Source organism: Penicillium cosmopolitanum (assembly GCF_028827165.1).
Source record: "Penicillium cosmopolitanum strain IBT 29677 chromosome Unknown utg000009l:1.0-9042332.0:1.0-9050551.0, whole genome shotgun sequence".
Lineage (NCBI taxonomy): Eukaryota > Fungi > Ascomycota > Eurotiomycetes > Eurotiales > Aspergillaceae > Penicillium > Penicillium cosmopolitanum.
Window position 1 is genome coordinate 153,084 of NW_026622679.1, and position 27,473 is coordinate 180,556.

Sequence of the window (27,473 nt, forward strand, 5' to 3'; positions counted from 1 at the left end):
ATACTCGATCCCTCGCCAGCTGAACAGTCGTTCCCAAGCATTCCTTTCTCATTCTGTGTTAAATGATATCGAACGCTTTTCGTCTTCGCCAGCTACTCTTCGGTATAGACTGACCTAGAAGTCATGCACTTATAATTAAACTGACCTCTGGTACTATACTAGCTGTCTTTGCTCTATACTGAAGCCTTCGAACAGCAAGTGAGTGTAGCTGCCCCGTCATTTGAAATCACGCTGACATGGAATATGCTCAAGATCAGTCCTCCTCCGCTACTCCTCTAGGAAACCATTTGACGGACCTTGGATGACCTCAAAAAGATCGAAGCTGCGAAAACAGTGAGTTATGAGGTGCCTTCATAAGCTGCCTACTGATGATTAATGATAGATCGAAGTCGTCCCTTACGCAGCCGCTTTGACTTTGCTAGAATGCAGCGAACAGCAATAGCTAATAACGTAAGTTTTTATCAGCGGCAATATGGAGAGTATTCGTCTTGTGCTAGCGACTCCGAATATAAGAAGGCAAACGTTCGATCACGAGCCGCTCGATCTCCTCTAAGTCACCCCGTTGCGTTGCCTTTGCCTATGCCCATGGCCGGGCTGCAGTTTGGATCTCAGCGCAGATTCTACTTACTTGAAGTTTTATCTTGCCGTGCTCTCCGTCCATCAGAAACAATCGCTGATGATTTCCTAGTCATAGGACAAATTTCAAAATGGCACTCGCCACGACCGAGCCGTACTTCCCCATTGTCCTCAAAACCAAGGATGCACATCGGGCCGGATCAATGAGTCCCAGTGCGTTTCTATTTCGCTGTTCCAGGACACCTGCTTGAAACGTCCATTTCGTTCACGTTGACGGAACAGATTTAGGAAGGCTCAGTGCCCTATGATTAGCCATATGGTAGAGTTTGAACATGTTTTTATCTCTTCCGGCTTCATCCTGTCCGACCAAAGGTTAACTGTCACTATATTAGCTTCCGTACCCCGACGGCCCTGCGCCTCTTATCCCATATCCAATTCGAAGCCTCGAAAGCGGCATCATCCGCCCCCATGCTAAGCCGAGTGAGCTATCGCAGCATCCAGCGACAACGAAGATAAGCCGAGCATCGACGGCCACCGAGTAAGACCATGGTCTCTCCGAGGATAGTATCAACCAGTAAGGAATTGAGCTTCTGGCCACAGTCTGAGGGATAGCTCTGTCAGGCCCGGTTGCAGCTGAGCAAGTGACGAGGCAAGCCGCAGCACTGGATCTGCCCCAGATATCTCACCGCGAGAGCAGTCGTTTCAGGTCAATTCCTAATTCACCCTGAGATCCAATACCATGAATCTCTACTCCAGTGGCACTTTGTCCTGGCCCGTTTGAATATTTGCCTGGCGCACGAACAGCAAATACGAAACAGTTATGAATTGGCAGATGTGGCCCACGCCTATTCCGGAGGCACAAAGCGATCCTGGGCCCTCGTGCACGTGTAATCGAGCTGAGCCCGCTACCTCGTCTCTGGTTTGTCTATATCATTGCCAGACTACACTGACGGCAAGTCTGTACCACCCTCAGTCACCAGAAATCATGCTGGCACGGAGAAGCAGTGAAATACAGCCCTGATTTCGCCGTCCGACGAGTTCGATCGGGATACTGTTTGTGGCTGGTATTAGAGGATCTCTTCTCAGGCCGCGAGCAAGGCAAGTTGCGAACACCCATATTGCACCAGCTGCTGATAATTAGTACTAGATCGGATGTTGCCACCGGCAAATTGCTTTGGCCGTGTCCCAATGCAGACGGCGATTCAAAGCTGCCACCATGGCCTATTCATGAACGAAGCTGGCAAGTACGTTCTCATCACTAGAATAATTTGGAAGGCAACTAACCATGTTGTCAAGTCGCGATGAAGAAGTTGGCTATTTCCCCGATGCTATGCTCAATGCAGCCGCAAGCCGACCGAATCCCTCCTCTATTTCGCCATCGGGTAGCACGGACTCGCCAGCAGAAGCAGCCTCGCAAGTACAGCTAGTCGACGGCCGCGACGGTCTCAATAGCCCAATTGTTATTAGAAAGATGCCAGGTCGGTTTGCGATACGTGTTGAAGAAGACGTGCTTGTTGACTTCAAACGTAGCCGCTGATGTTTCTTTCAGAGTAGACATCCTTCGTATGTCCCACCCGACTGGCTCAGGAACGACGCGCTTCGCCGCGTGGGTGCATGCACAAAACCGCCTAATACCTCCCGCGGCACCACGTTCGGCGGAGCAGGCCCCTGAATCGGGACCCCGATGACTCTTAATTCGAGACCGCCGGGTGGTCCTGACTTCGGTCGACATGCCCAACTAACTACGGAAAAGTGGCTTCACCATTCTCAGTTGAGCTGTTCAAAAAGCAAAGATCGCCCGTAAAGCGAACGAATACTCGGAACATGACTCGGAAAATCAAGCGAGTTGTAATTTCGAGGGCGCTGAGCAAGCATGATGCCTTTCTCCGGATGTCTGTCAGCCTCCTCCGGAAACTTTCCCAGTCAGCAGATATTCATATATCAGATGGAATACTCAAGTTATCGACCAAAGCTCGCATCTGATATCTTCTAGGTCCAAGCTCGCCGATCCGGACAGTCGAGGAGAAGAGATTGAAGCTTTGCAGAACACACAGGTCTGCACTACCCCAGACCCTATCTTTTCAAGAACAGTACAAAAGACTTTGAGGGCCTTTCTCGCCTTAATCAAATCTATGAAAGATTCGGGTGAGATTCGGGGGGGATTTCTTTTTTTCGCAAGGTTCCAAAAGCGGAGCGGTTGCTCTATACTGATCCGAGCGCATGGCGTCGAAGGTTTCTCATCGATGGTTAGACTTTGACGCGATTCACGCGAGACCGTCGTGTCGAAACTGGCCGTCTTCAACACCACGCCACTATCCACTTCGACAGCATACACAGCTTGCAACTGAATACCCCATGACAAATCCACACTGCATTTTTCATGGGGAACGAGGAAAAGGAGTTAGCTCCCAAAACCACGGTAATGGCCATTATATTCCAAATTGGTTCCAAGTGATTGAATTTCGACTGACCTCCAACCACGAATAATAGAAAAAGGAATAGGCCAGAAAATTTACTCATAGAAACCCCACTGCAGAACGCCGTTCCTTCGACTTTAGATAAAAAAGACACTCAGCCACCATAACGAAGATATCCCAGGATAAAGTAATCACGAAAGAGAACCATCAGAGCCACCATATCAGCGGGCTGAGAGCATTAAGAAGGAAGATGCAAAACACGAAGATGACCCTCCCCGGGAGAGCGAATGCAAAAAACGGGGAGGTGACATCAGACTATGCAAAAGGCAGAGGGCCCTCTATTTCTTGGTAGTTGGCTTCTTCTTGGCGGCCTTGGCGGGCGGAGCGGTCGTCTTGGTAACGCGGCCGGACTCAGTCTTGCTAATGACTTTGGGCTGCTCGATAACAGCGGGGGCCTGGCACAGTCAGCCTGTGATTCATGACGGCGGGAGAAATCGCGCCAGCGAGGGTGAACATACGAGGGTGGTCTTGCGGATGTTGCCAGAGTTAGCCTTGGGCTTGCCAGCAGCCTTCTTAGGGCCGGTCTTCTTCACTGCAGGCTTGATGGTAGTCTTTGCCGTGGTCTTCTTGGTAGCGGCCTTCTTGGCGGCGAGGGCTTTGGTGGTCTTCTATTCGGGTTGTCAGATCAGTGCCAACGAGCATCATTGAAGGAAGAGAGCTTACATCGGTGGCAGTCTTAGTGACTTTCGCCGCAAGCTTAGCGGCGGGCTCCTTCTTCGTAAGCTTCACGGGACCAGAGGGACCTGTGATGCGACACGTTAGCAACTTATTTCAAAAGTAGCGCGATGGTGACGATGTCCCCGTCACCGATTCTGCAGGATCCAGGTTCCGCGGAATCAAACGGGACGAAAGACCGTGCCGGATGACAAGCCTGGAGTGGAAACGCGACTCACCCTTGGGCTGAGTGAACTCGCCCTTGTCAACACCAGCCTTAATGGCCTTGTTGAACTGGGCATCGAAAGTGGCCTGGAAGGCAACATTGATCTGGTTGTTCGAAATAACATACTTCTTGATGGCTTGACGGCTGTTTTGCGGGAAGAAAAGTCAGTATCATTTTGTGGGACGAAAGCCCGACGCGACCATGGAAGGAGTCTCTCTCTAGGTCGCGACGACGAGTTGAAATGTGCAAAAAATACCTGCTACCATTGCGCTCTTTCAGCTATAGGCGGATATGCCAGTCAGCAATTGAAAAGGATAAATGAAGCCCATCCACATTGTTGTGGTGGCTATTCAAGTGAAACGGTCGAACGCGTCACGTTCGGGCGCGCAACCCGAATCACAACACGCCGGGCACCGGCGGTGGTCTACTCACGTTGACGATAGCATCTTTGATCATATCTATATTGCCGGTATCAGCAGAAATTTCACGACACGGGCGATGCCACGGTCGCATTTACGCGGGGCCTGTGGCTCAGGATCAGTGAAAACATGCCGCGATAGGAGGGGTGAGCGGCGGGAGCGGCCTTCTTGAACGCGCCAGTTGCTTTTTTGGGAGGCATGATGAGGTGAGAGAGTTTAGCTGATGAGAGAGCAGATGGGGTGAAAGGCGATGCCTTATGAGAAGCGTGGAATAATGGAAAAGCAGATGGGGAAGAGGAAAGTAGAAGGAAGAAGCAGTAGTTCCTCCAACCGCGGCTGGGCGCAAAAGTGGGTCTTGCTGCTGTCATGTCGTTCGGGAACCCCAGGCTATCTCCGTTCCTTCAGTGTTCGGCGCCTCCTCGACCCCTTGAATCACCGAGTTCAGATATATGCGCCATATCAGATGCTTGCTCCAGTATATGGCGTGTGATATTCAGTTAGCACAGCACATGCGTGACTCATTGGTCACTTAGGAAGATAACGAGACAGAATCTTTTCGAAAGTTCGGCACAAGCGCAGAGGCATATTATATCGTACCCACGGCGAGCAATGCAAAAGCATGAAAGCGGAGATTTTGCACCCAGGTCCAAACAAGTTCAACCAGATTACGGGACATCATTTCGAAGAATTTCGATCTCTAGTTTGTCACTAGTTCCCGATATTGTCAGGATGGCACAATATGGGTGCCAACAACTAGCTCCTCAGAATACCAAACAAGGTCAGTTCACAGGCTTGGTAACCCTCAGTTGTACTACACGATGATCTTACTCAATGAGAATCCAGCTTTCTAGGGACTTCTATCAGAGTTGTTCTGTCCTGTGTGCTGTTCATGAGTAGGGAATACTCAACGGTATGATATGCAATCGAATCAATTTGCTTCTGTTGACCCTCTACTCAAAAATAGAACCATCAATTACAGCGGCTTTCATAAGTCCAATGAGAGCGAGTCAAGATGTACAATTGGAAAAGTCAAAGGGCGACAAACGAGCTAAGGCGCGTAAGCCGCGCGTTCTTCAGTCTTTCCCGAAGTTCATTCCTTCGCAGATCTAAATTCACATTGAACACGAGTTTCTATCCTCATCTGCCCAAGTGTATCTGAAATCCGAGATGATCCTCGTCCCGTCAGGCTCTTCTCGGACCAGAACGAGGAAGCAACACTAGGATCATCCATCAATACAGTCCACAAGAAGTGAGACCACACGTCCGCTCAATGTTGGAAGAAACACCCTGAATTGCGCCCACAACAAACGGACCATGCCGTGAAGGCAGAACGGAGTACTTCCGGCTCACCAAGAAATATCATACGGAAAATACCAGCAAGCCAGGTTAAAGAACGACAGGGCCCGCCGACTTCCAAGAGACCGCGGATCAACTTCGTGAGGGCGAGGGCGACGACCCTTTATACCCACGCACCGTCACTCCAGTGGATCCTGAATTCGGCCGCTACCAGCCACATCTGCTGGGAAGGGATTGGAGCGGTGAAACTCACGCTCCGGGGGGAAATTCAACCAATCCCTGGTGTTGAAGAAAGTGTACTTCGCGCCACGCGTCCGGATAAACCCGGTCAGCGTGCCGAAGTTGCTGCGAGACCGCTACACGGCGGTGGCGCATCCGCAGAACGTCTTTGTGCAACGGGATATTCAACACCGCCCACGTGATTGCTGACTAAGATCCAGCCCAACCGGTTGGGTTGTCTTGGGCAGGTTTTGGCGAGGCCAAGCTCAGTCATAACTAGTCTTACTCGGATCGGCCAAGGCTCCGCAAAACTGCATGCAACTCTCCTGCCATCGCCGTTTCAAGCCAACAAATTTCTTTCGATGTTCAGCACAAAGCTGCTGGGTGTATTCGCTCTCGGTTGAAAGCTTCAAGTTGATATTTTATATTTTGCTCACCTCAGAAAAAAAAGAAATCTCAGAAGCTCGGCGAAGAGCAGGCCAGCCTCTTCAATCGAATCTCTCCCCATGTCCCTACCAGATATGCCAGCGACACAAACTTTCCACTCTCACAGGCGGTAAAAGCTCGCTGACGCATTCTTCTTTCCAAAATGACATGTTGGGCGTCACGGCAAGTCAACAGAAGTTTGATCTCAGACTCCCGCATAACTGACAAACATAAGAAAGTGCTCTCAAATCCAAGGATGATTGCTGCCGCTGCCCTGCTCAGACCGAAGATCCAGCCGAAGACAGTACAGCCGTCCCTAGGTGCCCGGTTGGGCCGCCCACAACTCGGGAAGCGTCTGACCATGATAACCTACTACGGTCGGCAATTACAGATGAACCATTCCTGTCCGCTGTGGAACCCCCTGCCCACTCGCATCCGGCCCGTCCGCAGCTTTATATACAGCCATGCCAGACTGACTCATTGGACTGCAAAGCATGTCGGGAATCAAATGTTCACTGCGATCACGCGCGACCGCAGTGCTCACACTGCTACCAACAGCAAACCCTTTGCTTCTACGTGAGCCCCAAGCAGAGGTTCAAGAGCAAGGCGGATATTTGGAGGTGGCTGGATATGAGCAGTCTTGAACCGAATGTGGATGGTTGACGAACATAGAGGGAGATGAAGCAAGGAAGTGACCATGGCAGTAAAAACGATGAAGCCAGATTGTCAGGTCTTCTGTCTTTTCATAGGAGATTCTAGAAATACACAATGGTACACACTGTATCGCACCCTTATACGTCATACATCACCTCTCCACTATATATATGGTGTTCTCATGCCAACTGGGTACGGGCCTAGAGCAAGGTATGAGTGCCTTGGAGGTGAACTGTTTCTGACTTCTACTGTAGCAGTGTATTATATGGATATTAAAGGTGTGCACTTGGTAAACCAACCGTTTGAAACCATGTGTCAAATTCATGTAGGGAAGTAATTACCGAATTCAGCTGAAAAATCTCTATTCGCTTGGAATATCTAGACTGAAGCACTATTGTTTTCGCAGCAAGTAATTTCTCCACGTTGCTTCACCCAAAAACCGATGTCGCGTACGAATCGCCAGGCGGCACCTACCTTAACACCACGCATGACAAAGAAATCCAGGTCTTGATCCTCATAAATACGCATGAGATCAAGGCATTTCTCCAGAGCCACATCGCGTGCTTTGTTGGTATTATACCGTCGATGATGGTGATGATTTCATTTACCCTGACCCCTCGCAATTTTGAAAGTTGGTTTACCCAACTAGACCAAAAACGAATCCGTTATCAGCCTAGTGGTGGAGGTTTATAATCAACTTTGAAAGCGATATGCAGGTTATAACAAGCTATATATATCCCTGTCCGTACATCTAGCGTGTCCCACTTCCTGACAACGAACGTAGAGCCTCGTCATGGCCTGCCATGGCCTAGTTGCCGCTCCCACTATTAGGCTGCCCTTATGGCGCGCGATTGCGGAACCGTCGTGACGCCTCGGCGAAGTCCAATATGGCCTGGACCGTCTTCGCCCTCGAGACGGTGTCTGGTTCACCTTTCTCATCTTGTTTTGAGCCTCCCGGCACACTCGACACGCTGCTGAACGCATCCCCAACATTCCGTCTCAATTCTATCCGTAAGTCCTTCAGCATTGGGCAGTCCACCACGACATGGGTGACTTTTTCTTGCGTGCCGCACACGCCCTGATCGTGCTATCGGAAACGAAAGAGCTTGGCGTATGTGGATAGCCAATTGGCCCGTGTACAGCTAAGTCAGAAAATATGCCCGGCCCCGGCCAACTTTCCGTACAACTTCCAGTAGATTTCGAAAATGGATTCCCTATGGAATCTCACGCGTTGTTTCTCGGTCCGTACTAGAAATTACGCTAGGCCGTATTAGGCTACTTTAGAAAACAACCCCTGTTCGCCGTTCCTTGGTTCTGGAAGACGCGCGCGTTGCACGCATCGGCCCTGGAACAAAATAGAGAAGGAAATAGAGTACTTCCGACAAATCAATCTACCGAAGAGGTCGAAAGAGCTGAACGATGAATAACTAGTTCATATGTTTCTCGATGACTAATAGCTGCTAACTATTTGAAATGCAGAAGACGAACTATACAATGATATTCGGCCTCAGATTTGCTGAGTTTTTATGGCTTCAGACAATCCCCGCACAGGCATGTAAAATCAGCAGTTTGACAGCACCATTCATTTTAGGAGGCTCATACTTTTATTCGAAGATTATTGGTTTTTTTTGCTAGTTCTTCACTGGCTGTACGTTCGTGGGGGGGGGAAGGGAAGCTCCCCTAGTCTCAATTTTCTTTTTTTCAGGTTGGAATGGTTGTGCACTGGAGTGGCTAGTGGCCTGAACCTTGGGTACGTCACGCGAATTTTTATCGACACTTTGTGTGGCACAGAAAGATAGGCAAGATAGATCTGGGTCAAACCCCCAGATTTTATCCTCTCCGGTCGCATCTTCCATTCGGAGGACGGATTTTTGGTCGTCTGGTTGTCTTGCGGAAGAAGATCTTCGCTTTGGATGAGAAGAACCAGGTTCTATAATATTTGAATACGAACATTCAGATACTCGGAATAGCAATATTTGACTAGTTGACGAAACAACTTGAGTACTAACCTTTCGAGTCAGAAACCAACGCTCGTTCGTCCTTGATAGCTGATGACCAAGATGGACCATCAAATCCCCAAAAATCATTTGCCATCGCTGTTTTAAATCAAATATGAGGTCTCGATTCTGTTAAAGGACTTTTAAGTTTCCAGGATGGATGGGAATTGTGGCCTGGAAAAGACAGGCTCATTCGTTATAAATAGCTCTGATTTAGGTTTATCTACGACGGGCATGCAGTCCAATGAATGCATACATCAAAAGTAATTTTGTTTCCCATCGTAGATTCCGTTTTGAAAAGAATATTGGATGGTATAAAAACCCTCCAACCGGAACCCGAATTAATTGAAACTCCTTGCTGTAACGCTGCCTGGGAAAGCGCTGCTGGTATGGACGGCAAAAAGAGCCGAAAGTTAATCCAATTTGACTAGTCATGTGATGCAAGGCAGCAATGCGCTGGTGGTACGGTTTTTGTTGGCCAATAACAAGTACAAGTCAGGGGCTAATCAAATGGGCCTTAGTGATGTTATCACTTGCGCCCCCGCCCCCTAACTCCCTTGACAAATTAACATACTCTTGATTTGATCCAGATATGAAAAGCCTTTCATCTGTTGTCGAGTACATATCCCAAGGAGGCTTAGCTAAGCTTCAACTATAGACCGACACACAAGGGAGACGATCTTGCTGAGCAGGTCTGGGATTATATATTTTGCAGATATCAGTTCATCGTAAAGCGACGCCACCTTATGGCCGTGTATCCTATTAAGAGAAACATAGTGTCATCAAAGAGCACGCGACAATTCTCGAACCGAATGGATATCGCACAGAAGAGCGACCGGAGTAGAGATAAGGATACATTTTACTATACACTTGAACATAATTTTAGACTTGGAAACCCAAGTTAGTTGCATCACGCAACCCCTAGCTCATGGCCGAGATGTTTCAGAAAAGGCCATATGTACGGCGTATTGAATACACTGCACTTTGCTGTGCTACCAGATTCAAGCCGATGGACAGCATAATTTTGCACTGTATATCAGCTTTTGAATGATTAGTGACGGAACGAAGATTCGCGCTATGCGGCGATGGGTGGTCACCGGTGGCAGCCACTTCATCGCTCGGCAATCGCACCGCACTGCACATCAACAAAGGGACCCACTGGTCCGGCCCCGTTATCACCAACTCTTCACCCTCAACTCTCACTCACCTCTACCCCTCACCATCAACACACCATCAATCACCGTCAAACCTCACCTTCAACCTTCACCCTCACCCTCTCCCTCATTCTCAACTGTTACACTCAACACGCGCCATCCTCGAAGTCCACAATACTCGCCTCTCCGGACAAATTAGACCGCCACTCCTAGGCAAGACACAAGCAAGCATTCACACCAATGGAGACTACTTTGGATTGCAGCCGTCGCCCAGATTGGCCACCACGCTATCATACACCGAGATCTCAACCGGCCCTATGACTCAATGCTCTACTTTACACTAAATGGAAGAAAAAGCCCATTATCGAAACTCAGGGCATGATTTAAGGCTACAAAATACCCTACGCGAACAAGGAACATGAATAGTGAACTCTACAAACAGGCTGAATGGCATAACACATAAAGCCCCCTTGGAGGATTTTTGATTTCTATGGATTCTTTGGAGCAGGTCTCGGCATCTTCGAGGTCTCAGACGGACCCGAATACTAGTCTCTGACACCACGAAGAGGTGCCTGCAATGGCCAGAGGATCAGGACGAGGACCGCGGCGCCACGGGTCGCCTAATGAGCGCAGATTTGATAACGCAGGGCTCAAGGCTGCATGGAAGCTCAAGATTATACAATCACAGGGCTCAGGGCTGTGAGGGAGAACTTGGTGTCGCAGCGGTCTCCTGCGGAGGTTCTTGGTAACGCAGGCGTCCCTGCGGAGCACATGTTTACAACGCAGGGCTCATTGCTGCGAGGGAGCACATTTTTACAGTCACAGGGCTCATGGGCTGTGAGGGAGCACGTTTTTACAACGACAGGGCTCATCGGCTGCGAGGGAGCGCGTTTCTACAGCACAGGGCTCATTGTCAGTGAGGAAGCACATGTTTACAATGAAGGGCTCATTGGCTCTGAGTAGGGGTTTCGGCAGCGATCACTTGCGTACGTTTTGCCGGACCCAGAGATTTGACTCGAAATCCGCAGCGGGCGACCCTAATTTTGCAGGGTGTTGAGGCGGTTTATCAACGTTGAAATTAACGAAATAGTCAAAAGCGAACTGTTCCTCTTGTGACACTGCCGCTGCCTCTGGCTCAAACACAAGAATACCGAAATGTATGGAAAGTTCCCGCGTATGCGCAAGACGGTTGCTTATAACATGAGCGTACTGTAACTTTCGTTTGTCCACACCAATACGACGGGGAATTCGCACTTGGGTGCACAACATGAGCCAACGCAGTCACTTAACGGAATAGTCTGAGCTGAAATATGTTCTCACAGAGACCCGGGCATGTGAGGGTAAAAGGAAATACGTGGGACTAGCTTGTGGTAGGGACAGTTTGTCAGACGACCAATTTCTTGAGTGATGCCATCCACCATTTTTGCACAATTCTCCTACAAACGGGTGTTCAGCACTCACAGACCCCCACCACCTACTTTGAATGAAAGACTAAGCGATCAATCAATTTTGAAGTACATCGATGAGCTTCTGCCTGAGTAGTGTTAGATCACAACGATCTTCAATGATGATGACCATGACCATGGCGCAAGTGATATTCCAGGTCGGCGGAATGAGGTGCTGCCGTAACCTGGCCTATCGACACATCATAGCGACTGGAGGTGCTCTCGGGGTGATAACGTCCCATGGGACCGCCCGGGATCTGAGCCTCTGTAGTGGGCATATGAGTTCCAGTACTTGTAATCGGAATGTTAGCGAGACCCGTGTTATATTCCACTGTACCATCTTCGTGAACCATGAGTTGCACCGGGCCATCCTCATCATCAGCATAGATTATGTCACAAGCCCGGCCGTCAATCTTATTGCCAAGCATGTCTTCAAAATCCAGATCGTCAAATGAGAGATCTCCATTTTCTATGAGAAATGTGGGATTGCTGTCATTGAAGGCGTTGCATGTGAGCTTGGTTGACTCCTTTACTTCACCTCCAGCCGGAAGACTCTGGTTCATAGCAGCCGTAATTGGAAATTCCCGACGCATGTATCCAGCACTATTGATCGAGCTTGGCCTATCTCCAGCGTTTGAGGAGGGGCCTGGATTCATCTTCCAGCTCTGTCGTGGCCATTCCATTGGCCAGTAGTACATTCTGTATGTTGGAATTGGCCGGTTAGTATGTCAAATCTTTGCGCACTCTACATAGCTTCTTGGAGAACATACGGATCGTCATCGAGAACACGAAACCCATGGTCTTCCACCATTGTATTTTGAACGTTGTTGTTCTTGTCAGTGTAGGTGTAGGAGGCGAAGCACAGTGAATTGGCGGTCTGTGAGTCAAAACCAAGGGCAGTGATGAAGTGAGTTCCTATCATATTACCAATGCCCCGATTACCGGGGAGGGCCCCAAATTCCCTGCATGGCATTAGTATTTTATAACGCTTTTCTGACTCGATGAGACTCTTCTACAGAAAGGTAGCCCGGATCTAGGCAGCAAAGGAGATCCACGACTTACCACGTTGCAGCCGGACGCGGGAGCTTGCAAGTATTGACTCGAAAGTCAGAGCACGGTTCCCACTGATTTTGCTTCCACATCTTGAAATCCTGTCCTTGTCTACTATTGGCGATCGAGTTGACCAATCGACATGTTTGAGGATTGTTATTCCCAGATTCGAAGAGATTTCCCATGGGAAATTCATCCAGCTGACATTGTGCGCCCACTGGAGCACGCGATTTCCGGATAAGGGAATAATATTGCTTAGCACGTTGTTTTGTAAATGAGTAGTACTTCCGATTAGGGGGTCGTAAAGCACCAGGGTTAAATGTAGTTTGCTGGTTGAGGCGGTAGGTAATGGCCCATCGCTGATTATCACAAACCTCATCCCAACCCAACCCATACCGGCATGTATATGTTACCGAGCAGTCGCAATGCCCGTTCTTAGTGGACGTGAAACTCAGTTTTGACCACTGATTGACATTCACGGCATTCCCGGTACCGAGAATAATCTTGTTTGTCGCTAGCTGTCCGTTTGGATTGCTCTGGGGTTTTCGGCCTGAGGTTTTAATAGCAAACCCCGATGCACTCACTGCAACGCCAGAAGCAGCACATAGATAAAGCTCGGCTGGAATTCCTAAAAGCGAAACCCCGAATGACACAGGTGACTCGGCCACAAACGTCACGAGGGCAAGGGCACAAGTGCCAAGTAACAAGGCTTGTCCAGTATCGGACCGTGCGAGAATGGCAGCGTCTTTCGTTCCTCTATCCAAACTGCGCTTGCTGAACAATCCTTGTCCGTATAGAAACATGTTTCCTGTGTTGGTCTTTGAAGAAGGAATGAATCCGGTGCAGCAATATGCCTGATAGCCACCTGTACAGGTCAGGTCTGCTATATGGTCATCGTCGTCCATTGAATAGGAGTTACTATTCTGCGCGACGATAACCGCATCGGCATCCGAGCATACAGGAGTGCACGGTAAACCCACGCCACGGAAACCTTCCCACTTGCACGTTCCCATTGTCGTTTGAGGAGCGCAGCACAGTGTTTGGTATTCACCCACTGGGCAAACAGAACTTTGTTGGACGTTCGCTACTTGCCCTCTCGCTTCTGTGACGTCGAAATATGAACTCTTGCAGGTTTCCCCACACAGACTCCAGTAACAAGATGATGCGACGGCGTTCTGCTCGGCAGCATTTTCATACTGTTCCTTGTAACTAGCTGCTTGGGTGGGCGTAACGCCATTGGCTTTGCCAATGCCCATGAGGTCGCTCATAGCATCTCCGTTATCGTTGTCCATATCCATTGCCCAGATCATAATACCACCAAGGCAAAGTTTGTTTGCGGCTTTCATCTTTTGCATCATGGTTACACCGTCGTCAAAGCTCACCCACTGGTCTTTGTCCCAAGTAATCCACTTCACTGCCGCCGTAGAGTCATAATTTTCAGTAGCGACACCAGAATCTTGAATCTTCTTGATCTCGGCGATTGAAAGAGTCCCGGCAGAGTTGGTACATGAACCAGGATTGCCACCTCCACTGAATTCGCAGAGTCCATTGGGCCTAGAACAGGATGAATCGGCGAGAGTGAATGATCTTCCATACCAGCCAAGTCCTAAAACCACCTGGCTCGGCTCAACTCCAGCCATCCACATTAGATCTAGGCCTTCTTTGATCTCAGTAAGGTTGGTGTGAGGACGAATGTAAGGACCAGTATATTGATTCTTGGAATCCCAGACACCGTGAATGTCATAACTCATGAAATTGAACCAGTCAAGATGTTTTGCCATTCCGGCAAGATCAAAGCCCTGCAGATACCAGTAGGAGGATGGCAAAGTTACACTCATACCGTACGAAGTACCCCAGCTTAATCGCATCTCTTTCAACAGCTTCACAAAGTTTTCCGTGTCCGCAGATGAGCCCCCACGATCGTCGGCAGCGGGGTACTCCCAATCAATATCGATACCATCAAAGCCATAAGATTGCATAAAGTTTTGCAGATGCTCAATAAATTGGCGCCGATTTGCAGAGGTACTAACCATGTCACTGAAAGCCGTACGAGTGTCTGGGGTATTGCCCTCATCGTTAAATGTCCAACCACCAAGGGAAATCCAAGTTTCCAGACCCGGGCTCTTTTTTTTGAGGCCAGTAAAACTCTTATAAAGCCCTGCAGCTGCTGATGTCATAGGCGATACTTCAAAAGTGGTTGGGTTGAAAAAGGTGAACGCAAAATTGAGATGCGTTAGACCGACCAGTGGGATCTCGTCTGGTGTTCTCCGATTGCAGAGTCGGGAGCTTGAATCGTCAGCCCAGCTTTCGTAGTATCCGATTCGCCGGCCATTCTCTGCTGAGGTTCCCGAGCAAGTTGGCCTGTCGACGTCTCCACATGAACCATATCCATCCTGGCAGCCAGTGCCGCAAAATTCGGAGGTGGTACCGCAGAACCCAAACTGTGAACAACAAACATTCAGAGGACAGTCGCCCTCGCCTGCCTTGGCATACTCGCCGCAGGGAGCCGTAGCATTACAATTGGAAATGCAGACGTCTGCTGCACAGCTAGATGGAGCGAAGGAGCATACGCCGCTGTCACTGCAGCAGGCACCGTTGACACATGGTATACCTGGAGCACATGTTCCAGTGGGGAGAGAGTCTCGTTTCGAGAGACCAGGTTGATTTCCGGAAGTCTTGTAGATCGAGGATTTAGGCTTGCCAGCAAGATCCTTCAGCAGTTCTCGGTTCTTGAATGCCGGTGTATCCGGAGAGTAAGGCCTGAAGAGTGGCAGGAGAGCCTTAGATGAGTTGCGAGCAAGCTGAGGGGTCATCTGCCATCCTGTTGGTTTTGCCTGTGGTAATTCCGAGGATTTCGCGGAATTTTCAGAGGACTCGATGGAAACATGTGAAGAGGACCCGAGTCCTGCGACAAGCCAGCAACACTGGGCCACCACCCATAGGGTTGCAAACCGCATTTTCGGTGATCACTTTGCAGGCTTCTGGCAAAAGAAGAAGCTGTGGTTTTGATTAGTGTCTTCTTGCAGAAATCGATTCCGCCAGAGCCGGCGCTGGTCTCAGGCTGCTGTGTTTGATAACAAAAGAGCAGAAGAGAAATAGCATACCACAGAACAAGGAACTTGAGAGGGGGGAACGCTCATCCGCCGTATAATGCGCTAGGGATATATTCCGAAGCCACTTTACTTGAAAGGCTTTTTCCTGCAATATTTACAACGGTTTTCATAAAACCCCGAAATTCAGGAAACTCCAATTCGATTTCAACGGAGCAGAGATTTCGACGAGCAAAATTACCAATTGTACGCCGTAGAGTTCCCTCTTATGCCCTAGTCAAAAGAGCCCAAATTGTGCTAGAGGGAACCATATTTTTGTCCAATTTCCCGAATTTGGCAAACACTACTGAGGCGCATCCAAGTGTGCTTTCAACCGCGGTAGAGTTAATTCAAGTGCAAGAGACCCTACATGGATCAGCCAATCATTTACCGGTGGTGCCTGGTAGGCCAGCATCGCCAGAGCTTAGCTTCAGAGTAGCGCGTGAAATTCAGATTGGAGAATGACTAGTATATGCCCTAATGTAGCCAAGAGCTTGGCTGAGACATTCCAATGCCACGCTTATGCCCGCCAGCGTAGATATCCTGTTTCGATAAATCTAGGCAGTGGCAAGCACAGTTCGATTCGAGCCTCGGTATGCCTTTGTTCTTTTTAACCAGAACTGTTTTCCTGATAAGCTCTTGCTTAATATTGAGGGATTAATAGTGGAGCTGGGGCGACCTTGACAGCTTCAATTACTTGCCACCCAAATACTTGGCCGAATATACGGATCACCCAAAATTTAAGTGGGCCTCGCTTTTTTGCGCGTATTTTCACAAAGGAAATCTCGGCTTCGATCTTTCGAGCTAAGATGGATCCGCTTTGTAAGCGTATTACATAACTAGTTAATGTAAGATGGGAATGCTCGCTGGCAGTCTGTCAAGCAGACGGGTCGATCGCGAAGAGACAAAACCACCACACTCGCAGAGTGCAGGAACGAGATGAGCAAAGCGTGACGCTATAGAGAGATGATTGAACGAGCAATAACAGAACCTTTCATACGCAGTATATCGATACCGCAACCTCAGCAGCCTCAGTAGAACATTTTCATAAAGGGGAACATGCATGTTGTTTTTGATAGTATCGAACGAACGCTACTTAATCTCACGAAACAAAACGGTGGCCTTGTTGCTAAGGCCTCCAGCACATGACTACAGGATACCGATGTTGAGAGCGGGAATCCCCATTACATACCACCCTCCCTGAAAATTTGACTGTCCCCTAGTCAAAACAAAGAAAACAAAGAAAACAAAGAAAAGAACGTCAACATTTCGTTAGACAACGCTTCCGACAGTCATGTCATGCTTCATCCATTAATAGGCACCTAGCCGCTATGAGGAAGGCCAACCTCCGCTTCGGGGGTAGGTTGCTGCATGTTCGACAGCGTTTGAAGTTCAGCATCGACGGAAGTGGGACCATCAGGCAAGAGACCTAGTTCAGGATCGTCCACGAGCATGCCTTTTTCAATGCGGGAGAAGAAGGAGTGCTTGCCATATTCCTTCTTTTCCAAGCGCTTGGTGAGTTCGAAGCAACGCAGGTATTCATACCAGGCTTCCTCTTGCCAGTCACGAACTATTCTTTTTGCAACTTCCGGATCCTTGCCAAAAAGGTCGTCCAATTCCATACAAACCGAGGGGCTGTCCCATCTCTGTCGTCCTACCAGGCAGTTCGGAATATCGTGTCGTGCTGTTCGAAATTGAACTCCGGCCGCGAAAGGAAATGGAATAGTGCCATACCGCGATGAAGGATAGCCAGATGGTGTCTTAGTAGCCGGCATTTGTGCGCGGTGCGCCTCGGCAAGCTCCTCCCATGTATTGGCTTCGGCACAGTCGAGAGTTTCGTGGTCGTCCTGAATGGCAGTATACCACGCAAGTCCTGTTCTGCGTACTGCGGTAGCCGGTCCTGTCGATCCATGAGGCAGGAATGGGAGAGAAAGACGTACGTCACCGATACCACAAACCTCTTGGGTCCATTGGATGCCGTACTTCTCCTCGTCATCTCTCGTCCACATATGGGGTTCAATGCCAGAAATGAGGCCATCGGGAACGGGCCCGCGGGACTGAATGTTCTTCCACCAATCAGCTAACCGCTCTGTCTTATGCATCCCTTTCAATATCGTGGTACAATTCCGTTTATCTTCCTGGGTGAAGGATACAGATCCTTGCAAGATACTGCCGCCCCGTCCTGTGTCGAGATAATCTTGGATGTTGATATCCAAGTGCCGAAACTTAGTATTTTCACCAATCTGAGTGCTCTTGGTGTAATAGGGGTAGGAAATCAGGCGCCATGCATGATCGGGTCGGGAAAAGACGTATGACATGTAGTAGGAGAGGTCTTGCCGAATTAGTTGCTGGATGTTTGAATACCACATCCCACGAAGCCATCCAATCTCTGTTGTCGACTTGCTCAGGTGGTAATGGTACATTCGGAACTCCTGGTGAATCAACGGCCATAGTCCCTCAGGATGTTCTCCGTCGAGGTCTTCTCCGAGCCATGAAAAGAGACCTGGCAGTATAGTGCTGCCATCATTATGCATATCCTTTGCCGGGCGAATATCAGGGGCCTTTCCAGCGTAGATCCGGTCAATCAGGGTATCAACCGACAGCCATTCTGTAGCAGCGGCGAAGTCAGAAACAAGAGGGGCGTAGTGCTGCGGCTTGAAACGATGGAAACCGAGATCGTTTTCCTGCCGGAAACTAAACCATCGAGGATGGTCCTTCATAAATCGGTCCCAGTTCCCAATGTGTCGATATGATAGGGCAACCCGGTTCACCAATTGCTGGTGATTCTTGGACGCACTAGTCATTTGTATAGCTTCCACTAGTGCCTTTGCGTGCTTACTGCAAAGAGTATTGACAGTGATATCTCCGGACCTCGCTAATCTTCTTCCAATGGCTCGCAATGCGACCAGTCCATTTTTCCGCTTCGAGAAATCTTTTTCTTTGAGGGCTCGTATCAGGGTAGCAGGGCGCAGTAAACATCCACACTTCGCATGTGCATCCGCGAGGGCAACTGTTTCTTCGTCGCTTTCTTCGACAACGGCATTGTTCAATACTTCCTGCTGTGTCGGCGGGGCATCCTGCATTTCCTCGTCGCGTTCCGAATCCTGGCTAGATTCCACGCTCTCTTCTTCCTCCATATCCTGGTCTTCCAATTCATCAGGGGGAGCAGCAGCAGCAGCAGCATCATCTTCCGGTAGGAAAACACTCTTCTCGGGAGACGGAGGCAGGGTATATGCTCTTGGTTCGATCCTTGGAAGATCAAATCCTTCGCCTTTTGGACAAACGAATCCATCCTGGTCTATCTGGAGACCCGCACGATCTAGGTGTTCTTGGAGAATCGGCGTCAGGATACGGCACTGGCAGGTCTTGAGCAGGTCACTGGGTTCCAGGTGCTTGGTTTTCTGGGCTCCACTTCCTTTTCCAAAGGTACATCTCTTGATGACATGGTTGTTGATAGATAGCTTGACATCCTCGTAGGACATATCTGTGTTCAGGAGCTTACTAACTTTCTCCGCAAACGCTCGATTCTTGACCCATTGGAAGAACTCGGTGGTATTCCTGCCTGCGGGGTCTTGGTTGTCCCATCTCACAAGCGCTCGCTGTCGAATGCCTTCGATTGTTCTCGCATCCTTTGCTCTTCGCTTTTGTAGCTGGACTGCTTTTTCCCATCGAAGCTGGAATTCCTCTTGGTCTTCATGATGACCCTTCCATAACTCTGCGGAGCTAACATAGTCAAACAGCCTGCAGATGCCGTCACCGAGCAAGTCATGTGCAGCATTCAATTTCCCATAGCAAAACAGTGCAATGTCATATTTTTCTGCAGCGTCACTCTCTTCCAGGGCCTCAAGCATTTGCTCAATCGTGTGGATCTTTTTGCCTTTGATAATCATGCCTGTAGGAATTGGTTCATCCATCCTGGCTCGTCGTATTACAGCACGGTTCACTGGAGTAAAGGTGTTTTGGCTTTCCGCCATCTCGAAATCAGACATCACGGCGTATCTTTATGCGGTTCGTGCAACAAAGGAGGTGATTCGAATAGGTCTCGGAGGTAACGGTGAAAGGAGAGGTTGGTAATCGGATCGGTCAAAGGAATCGTATCCGGCGAATGGCTTCGAAGCACAGGTAAGACGTATCAAAGACGTAGGTTTCGAGGCATATTAGAAGAGGAAATAGTAAGCGGGGTCTGAAAGAAACAAAGAATCGCAGGTTTCAAAGAGCTTCGGGAACAAAGAACCAGGTCCTTTCCCTCCTCCCGACTCGACCGTCCCCTGGTCGAGTCACGCAGTGCCGAATAGTTGCAAAGCTGCAGCGAGTCCTCCGTGGTTCGTAAATGGTTCGGTGGTATCGGGCGAGCATCAAAACGCGTTCGAAAACGATGAAATGGATGAAGAAATGATGAAGGTGAGTTGCGAAAGAGAGGGGGGTTGAAGAAATTGAAAGTGAAAGAGAGGGAAGAAAGGAAGTTATATCATGTAGAGCGTGGCTTCCTAATCGGGTCGAGACAAACGGCCAAATCAGGCCGCAAGGCCGCAAGGCCCCAAGGCTCTAAGGCTCTAAGGCATCAATTTCCTGCCGGAAAACGATGCCCCGATTAGGACCTGCGACCCCTCGTTCTTCTCAACGAAGGCCTTCCCCGTCGTCGTGGTGCTCGCTCACGTGGTGTCTCAATCCATCCTTCATGTTGCTGTCGACCTTGGCCACTACCTCGGCCTCGTTGACCTCTCGGACGTCCATTTGGGTTACGCTGCGGTAAGGATGAAGCCTCTTCCTGATCATTTAGATCCTTCCGAGAATAGAACTTCTTCAATCGATCGCCATTGAATGACTCCGGCTGATGGGTCAGATCGTATAAAACCGTACCATCGAGTTCACTCAGCAAATATGAACCGCTTTTGACCGTATGAATCCGATAAGGCCCCAACCAACGGAATTGTAGTTTTGTCCTTGAATGATAGTCCATGCTGCGAATGGTGTTGTGCAGGAGAACAAGATCACCCTGTGCAAATCGGTCATTCCGAAGCAGATGATGTTCGTCGAAGAAGTGCGCATTTGCTTCTTTCAGACGGCGCATACGCAGGATTGCTTCTTCAATATCCTGGTCCCGCTTTTCGAATTGCCGCGCTCTCATTGCTAGTAAATCCTTTCGGTCTCGGACCTCATGCCATGGCAGCATGCTCCAGGTAGACATCTGTAATTCAATGGGTATAATAGGATCCTTCCCATACAGAAAGAAGAACGGGCTCATTCCAGTGGTGGCATTAACCGTAAAACGATCCGCCATCAGGACAGAATAGAAATGGGGCCTCCATGGTCGCTTGATTTGCCGAGTAACGTTGTCTATAGGGTAGCCTTCTGTCATCTTTGAGAGAGCATCTTTCATAGTTCGCATCGCACGTTCCACAGGGCCATTGGAACCGGGATGGTACGCGGAGATCTTGACTCTTGATATTTGCTCGCGTTCCAAGAAGGCTGTTAATCCTCCACGGTTTTCAGGTCCCATGTCAATTACTATTTCCCGAGGAATCCCATGACGACTGATGATATCTTCCTTGATGAATTGGACGACGCTCTCTGTTTTCGCAGAATGCAATACTCTCGCCTCTGGCCATCCGCTGACAGAGTCTCTCGCTTGAATAACGACACGTTCACCGTCTTCTGGAGGCATTCGAGTTGTGTCAATATACCATTTATCGAAAAGCAACAGCGGTTGCGTAACAATAGCAGGTTCATGCAGACGATTCGGAGCTCTGGCCTGGCATAATGAGCATGTCTTAACATATTTTGACACATCTTCGTACGCGCGAGACCACCAGTAGCGATGTTTGATCAAGGCATACGTAGCTTCTCGTCCTTTATGGCCAAGATCATCATGGGTGCTTTTCAACGCAGCTTGTTGGTCTTCTTTTTTGTCTAGAACCCTGCGGAGCAATTCGGCATTACCTTTGACACGTCGGAACAAATGACGCTCTTGAACGACGAACTTCATGCATTTTCTTTTGAACGAATAGAATTCAGACAGGCTCATGCGGCCAGGTCTTCGGAGGGTTGTCAGGTATCTTGCAATTTGCTCCGATTCAGAAGAGTATCCTTCATGCAGCACATCGATAACAGGATCACCGGGAATTTCAACATTAGCAGAGACAGGACAACAACTGGCTCGGAGATATAGGACCTCCGTATCAACAAAGTCATCAATATCCTGTTCTTGGTCTCTCTCATGTAGATCTTCCTCAGTTGGTGGACGGCGGGATAGGGCATCTGCAGCGCCATTGCCAGTGCCAGGAACGTGCTTGACATCAAAATCAAAAAGCTGAATCCATGCAATCCAGCGGGTAACAAGAGCACCAGGGAGGTCGGTTGCAGTGCGATTCAATTGAGCCACCAAGGTATTAGCATCAGTCTCCAAGACGAAGTGTACCCCATATAGCCAATGGCGAAATTTCTTAAAAGCCATCAAAACAGCACGGCATTCTAGCTTTCCTGCGTCATATTTCGATTCAGCCTGTGACCAAACCCCTGACTCGTATCGTGCAGGATTGCGGACACCGTTCCGAGCCTGCATGAGCACGCCACCCCATCCTTTTATAGAAGCATCTGCAGCAACGATCATGAGAAACGGATTAAAGTCGTAATCTATAGGCAGGACTGAGGGGAACTCTGAAAGGCGTGACTTTATCTCGGTAAACGCCACCTGGTGGACTTCGTTCCACATAAAATGGGCATTCTTTCGCAGTATCTCATAGAGAGGCTTCATGATGACCTGGAATTTCTCAATCAGGATACGAAAGTAGACAGCAAGGCCGACAAATGAACGCAGTTCATCCTTCGACCGAGGCGTAGGCCACTGTGTAACCTTTGCAACCTTCGCTTCGTCGGGTCGTCGGCCATTAATGTCACACACCCAGCCGACAACTTCAATTCCTTTCATCATAAACTGGGACTTTTCGGCTGAGATGACCGCTCCGGCTAATTCCAAAAGATATAGCGCTTCATCGAGATTCTGAACGTGCTCTAGGACATATCGGCGAATCCCTTCTTCTACAAACTCGTCATTGTATGTTGTTCGCGGACCCTTAACGGCAACATCGTCAAGAAATGAACGCGCCTTTGTGCCGAAAATACTATGCAGAATGACCGAGATCACTCGTTGAAACTGGGCGACTGAATTCGATGCACCTTGGAGAATGGTGGTCTGGCGAAGCAGACCGAGGGGAGTTTGAATAGCCGTTAGATCCCGATCATCCTTATGCAGTTCGATTTGATCATATCCGGAGAAGAGGTCGACTAACGAAGCCATCGCCATTCCTGCAAACTCTTCGGCAAACTCATCTGCTATTGGAGGCATGTTGGCATCTCTTTTTGTCACTTTGTTGATCATCATTGCTGCGTTGACCATTCGATATTTGCCAGTTTGCTTCTTGCCGACAAGGAACCACGGGTTCCGATACGGTCCATCACAGGGTTCGAGCACGCCCTTGCGTAGCCGATCACGCAGCATTTCGATGACTATAGCGTTCAGTGCATGGGGGATCTTAAAACCGGGGTGCTGCCACGCTTCATGGGAGACGGTTTTAATGCGTTGCGGAGGCATTACTTCGTTGTGTATCCTCTGAACATGTTCCCATTCCCAGGCTAGCACTCCCTCTCTTTTGAAAAGAAGTTCTCGAAAAAGTGCTCTCTCACGTGGCAGTAGATCCTTTCCTACTAGCAGTGTTATCTCTCGTTCTGGGGTAAGACGAGCACCTCTCGCAATCACGGAAATACGAGGCTTGAGCAAATGGTCGAATTCAGTTCGAATGTCAGGTGCGCGATACTGAGTATGGTACTTTTTGAGGCATTCGTGCTGCCAATCAGGGTGGCCGACGGGGATCGTCCCATCTGATTCCGATGAATTTACCGGACGAACTTTGTCAGCCTTCCTTTTATAGAGCGTATTGACCGGTGCTCGATAGTAAGACGGATATTCAGGACGACTCTTCCATAACGGTCGAGTGTCGGTCATGCTCTCGAGAGAGAACCCAGTACGATATTCCTGGGCGACCAGTTGGTCTTGAACGGCATGTAATTGCCGCGCGTAACTGGGAGATGGTTTTCCTGCAGGAAAACCCCTGACTGGCGGTGCCGCGAAGAACTCAATATGATTAACATGTTTTTGTATGGTTTTGTCGTTTTCGACTGTTTTTGGCTGTAGAATTTTTGTTTTCTGAGAACGCAGCTGACAGCAAGAGGAAGAAGAAAGAGATATAATCGATTCGGAAGGCGGTGATTCAGGGCAGAGGATTGAGACCTCAGTAAACAACACCGGAACAGGGGATGACAACACGCCTACATACCCTGCTCGTCGTTTAAAGAAGCGGAGTCCTGGGGCCACAGTTGATTCTCGAAGATAGATCCGCCATCACTGGGACGATAAGCAATGAATGAAGTGTATCGCTTACGGCCTTCATTAAAAATGGTGCACATGACTCGGCCATCTGTCATTTCCTCAGTCCGCAACCCTGCGTTGCTTGCCCACAATCTGCCAAGAAGCAACTCATTCGTGGTATTATCCGTCACCATAGTATGGGAATTGACCGTAACGCCGCTAATGGTGATAGGCAACTGTTCAAGACATGCTGCAACACTGATTCCACGACCTCCGTCCACTGGGGTGAGCTGAAGATGAGGCTTGAGTCTCATCTCGGGCAACGCGCTCATACGCTTAACCACCTTTCGATGGATAATGTTGACCGCACTTCCTGTATCGATCAATGCCTTGATAATCTGGTCGCCGACAACCGCCGTTGCATACATAAACCCTCGCGTATATTCCTGGTGTGACTTTATAGGGGCCTCGATAACCTGCGCAGTTTGGAAATTGACTGAAGAACTAACAACCGGAGGAACTGAAGCATCATAATTAGGACCTGACGACATAAAATGGGAACGAGCTCTCTTCTGCAATTCCTGAACCTGGGCATCGACGCATTGAGATAGATCTGCAGCAGTAGCATTAATGGGCACTTGGTTGATGACCTCGGTAAGCTTCTGACTTATAGCATCTGTGCTGATATCTTTTCCGACACCAGCTCGAATACGAGGAGCAGCGCCAAGGAGTTCACCAATAGAGATCGTAACGCTAGTTTCCCAAACCTTCCGCAGTATCAGGTCGGTAATCATGGACCTTTTCTCAGCCACAGCAGGATCCTGCGGTCCTCTGACCCGACGCGGAATGTCATTCGGAGATGGGTTTCCTGCCGGAAAACCTTGCAGCGTTTGTTCCTGAGAAGTTCCCTGGGTGTCATCTGGTACAAGCATTGGTTCATCCTCATTAGCCTCCTCAATACGCGGTTGAAAACGGCCTTGCTGAGCATTCCTGGTACGCGCGTATTCAGACGCGCGCTGTTTTCCCTTTCTCACACGACCATCCTGGACCTGTCCTCCGATAGCATTAACTGGACCTGTCCAATATTCCTCTCCATATTCTTCCTCATCCTCTGACAGTTTTTCCCATGCAGGCTCAGATCCAAGAAGGGACGCAGCAACATATCGAACCGGAGCAGAATAATAGTCATGACCAGAGATACCATTGAGAGACGCGCCTAGGAACTGTACTGGAGCAGAGGGTATCGATTGGACATGATTGCTTGCAGATTGCTGTAGGTTTTGGTTTGCCCATGCAGCATATTGTTCAGGAATCAAGTCTTTCCTCAGAACCCCTATTCGCAGTCTCAGTTCCGGGCCCGGATTTACCTTGGTTCCTGAGAGTCGTTCGACCAGTTATCTCATTCCGGTGGATCATTCCCTTTGCCTCGAAGTCCCGGATAGAATCACATTGATCGGGGGTGCTGTTGTGTGGACCTCCACATGTCCAGCATTCCCTAGGAGGACCGACCCCCATGCCATTCGACGGTATACCTCGGTTTTGTTCATAAAAAGGGTTATTCCGGCGATCAGACCTAGCATCCAGTTTCAGCGCAAGAGCTTCCAGTTTCCGGGCTACATCGTCAATTGCTCGCGAGGTAGAGTCATCAGCTTGTCGATCCTTGGGTAGAACAACCGGGATAGCAGGTACGAGAGGAACAGAAGAAACAGACTGCTGCTGCAGTGACGAAGATACATGGGGAGAAGGAGACGATTTCCTTGCAGGTTCTTTTATCTCGGTCTTTCGCTGAACTTCAGCCTCAACGCGCAGGGTTGCTTGCACCTGTTCATAGGCCGTCTGGTAGGAGATCTGATCACGGCGAGAACGAGACCTCTCTGCATGTCGCTTATGAATCCTTTTCTGCCATTTTATTGGAAGACCCTTGATAAGCGTGCTTGCTCGGTCAATATCACTCAGAAGACCCAGCAACGATATTTCCGTGGATACTTCATGAAACTCGCTCAGATAATGACGAATCTCATCATTTGTCGAACGTTCAATGGCAACAAGCTGGTCGAGATATTCCTTGGTATACCTCAACTGCTCATCATCCCAGTCATGGTAATTGTCCAAGAAGGCCTCACGAAACATGCGCCAATTCCTCGTTTTCCAGGCATAATGACCTTCAACCCAGACACGCGGCGGTCTTTCGCAGTATTGGGGGAGGAGATCCATAATTTCCTTATGACGGACAATACCACTGCGACGACAGGTATCCTCTAGCTTTCTCAGGAAATCAGATGCATTGGTTTCATTGAAAGCAGGGGCCCCCTGGGATCCTGGGGCTGGCATCGCGCTGTATATCATTTGATATATTGGTCGAGGCGGCGGAACAGCATAGTAATGAGTTGGTGGTACAGGATCCCGCGAAGGTATTGTCGGCGGAGGGGGCGGAGGTGGTCTTGCAGTAGCTTCCTGAATTACAGGACTAGCAGGACGAGAGGGTTCACCAATAGTCGATCCAGAAGCTTCAGGAAGCGGTTCGCGAAACTGAGTGAATTGTTCCGCGGCGGTAATGGGTGCAGCCATATCGCCAGGAAGTTCACTGTCATTTCCACCGTCATTGATAGCCATGGTTTCGGGAGATCGTTTTCCTGCAGGAAAACGAGGTGCCGAGGAACAAGAAGAACAAACAGATGTAGTATCAGAGAATGAATCAGCCTGACAAAACGATTCCGAAGTAGAAACAGAAGTAGATGAAGATGTAGACAAAGAAGGGGATACAGAACGGGGAACAGGGGACTCTGTACTCAATGGTAATAATAATAACGACGCAGCCGTTGGCGATTGATTCCGTTCCGACAGTGATCCTTTTTCCAATAAATAACGTAGCGCAAATGACAACAGAATATTAGACAGCGCTGAATGCCAGACATAGCCAATGCCAGGACATCTCTGAATCGCTATCTTATGCAATTGACCCGGTGTCATTCGTAAAATGCCTTCCAGTGTTATGGCATCTCCCGTGTGCCAATCAGCGAGCGTTGATCGTAAAAACTGCACATATTCCGCAGATAGCGGCATTTCGATAGGCCTTTCGGCTGACATTTCGAACATTTGATAGGCTGATCCTACCTAGGATCAAGCCGCTCTTCACCCTTTGTGATATGTTCGAATACCGTCGTATTCTCTCAGGGTCAAACGCAGTACCCACTTCTCACAATGATATTGCTCTTGCTTTCAGCCACCCTTTTGTTAATCGAGCCTTCCCGGGGACGCCATATGTAAGATGGGAATGCTCGCTGGCAGTCTGTCAAGCAGACGGGTCGATCGCGAAGAGACAAAACCACCACACTCGCAGAGTGCAGGAACGAGATGAGCAAAGCGTGACGCTATAGAGAGATGATTGAACGAGCAATAACAGAACCTTTCATACGCAGTATATCG

General features: G+C 49.1%; 5 protein-coding genes across 5 annotated transcripts; 1 reads left to right on the forward strand and 4 right to left on the reverse strand.

Moving 5' to 3' along the window:
• Positions 1-3,331: 3,331 nt before the first annotated feature.
• On the reverse strand, positions 3,332-4,446 carry N7509_008216 (histone H1/H5 family protein; the record flags this gene model as incomplete). Its single annotated transcript, XM_056632853.1, has 6 exons — positions 3,332-3,448; positions 3,512-3,661; positions 3,717-3,796; positions 3,947-4,077; positions 4,190-4,212; positions 4,366-4,446. The coding sequence occupies 6 exons, from the start codon at positions 4,444-4,446 to the stop codon at positions 3,332-3,334; spliced, it is 582 nt and encodes a 193-aa protein (XP_056483473.1).
• Positions 4,447-6,549: 2,103 nt separating this feature from the next.
• N7509_008217 (uncharacterized protein) lies at positions 6,550-6,873 on the forward strand (the record flags this gene model as incomplete). Its single annotated transcript, XM_056632854.1, has 1 exon — positions 6,550-6,873. The coding sequence occupies one exon, from the start codon at positions 6,550-6,552 to the stop codon at positions 6,871-6,873; it is 324 nt and encodes a 107-aa protein (XP_056483474.1).
• A 4,786-nt stretch (positions 6,874-11,659) lies between these two features.
• Positions 11,660-15,550, reverse strand: N7509_008218 (class V chitinase; the record flags this gene model as incomplete). Its single annotated transcript, XM_056632855.1, has 3 exons — positions 11,660-12,242; positions 12,314-12,505; positions 12,606-15,550. 3 exons carry the CDS (start codon positions 15,548-15,550, stop codon positions 11,660-11,662), a joined length of 3,720 nt encoding a protein of 1,239 aa, XP_056483475.1.
• Positions 15,551-17,004: 1,454 nt separating this feature from the next.
• N7509_008219 (uncharacterized protein) lies at positions 17,005-19,671 on the reverse strand (the record flags this gene model as incomplete). Its single annotated transcript, XM_056632856.1, has 1 exon — positions 17,005-19,671. The coding sequence occupies one exon, from the start codon at positions 19,669-19,671 to the stop codon at positions 17,005-17,007; it is 2,667 nt and encodes an 888-aa protein (XP_056483476.1).
• A 668-nt stretch (positions 19,672-20,339) lies between these two features.
• On the reverse strand, positions 20,340-26,660 carry N7509_008220 (uncharacterized protein; the record flags this gene model as incomplete). Its single annotated transcript, XM_056632857.1, has 3 exons — positions 20,340-23,857; positions 24,016-25,275; positions 25,415-26,660. Coding segments are annotated over 3 exons (6,024 nt in total), but the record flags the coding sequence as incomplete, so codon positions are not given.
• Positions 26,661-27,473: the final 813 nt, after the last annotated feature.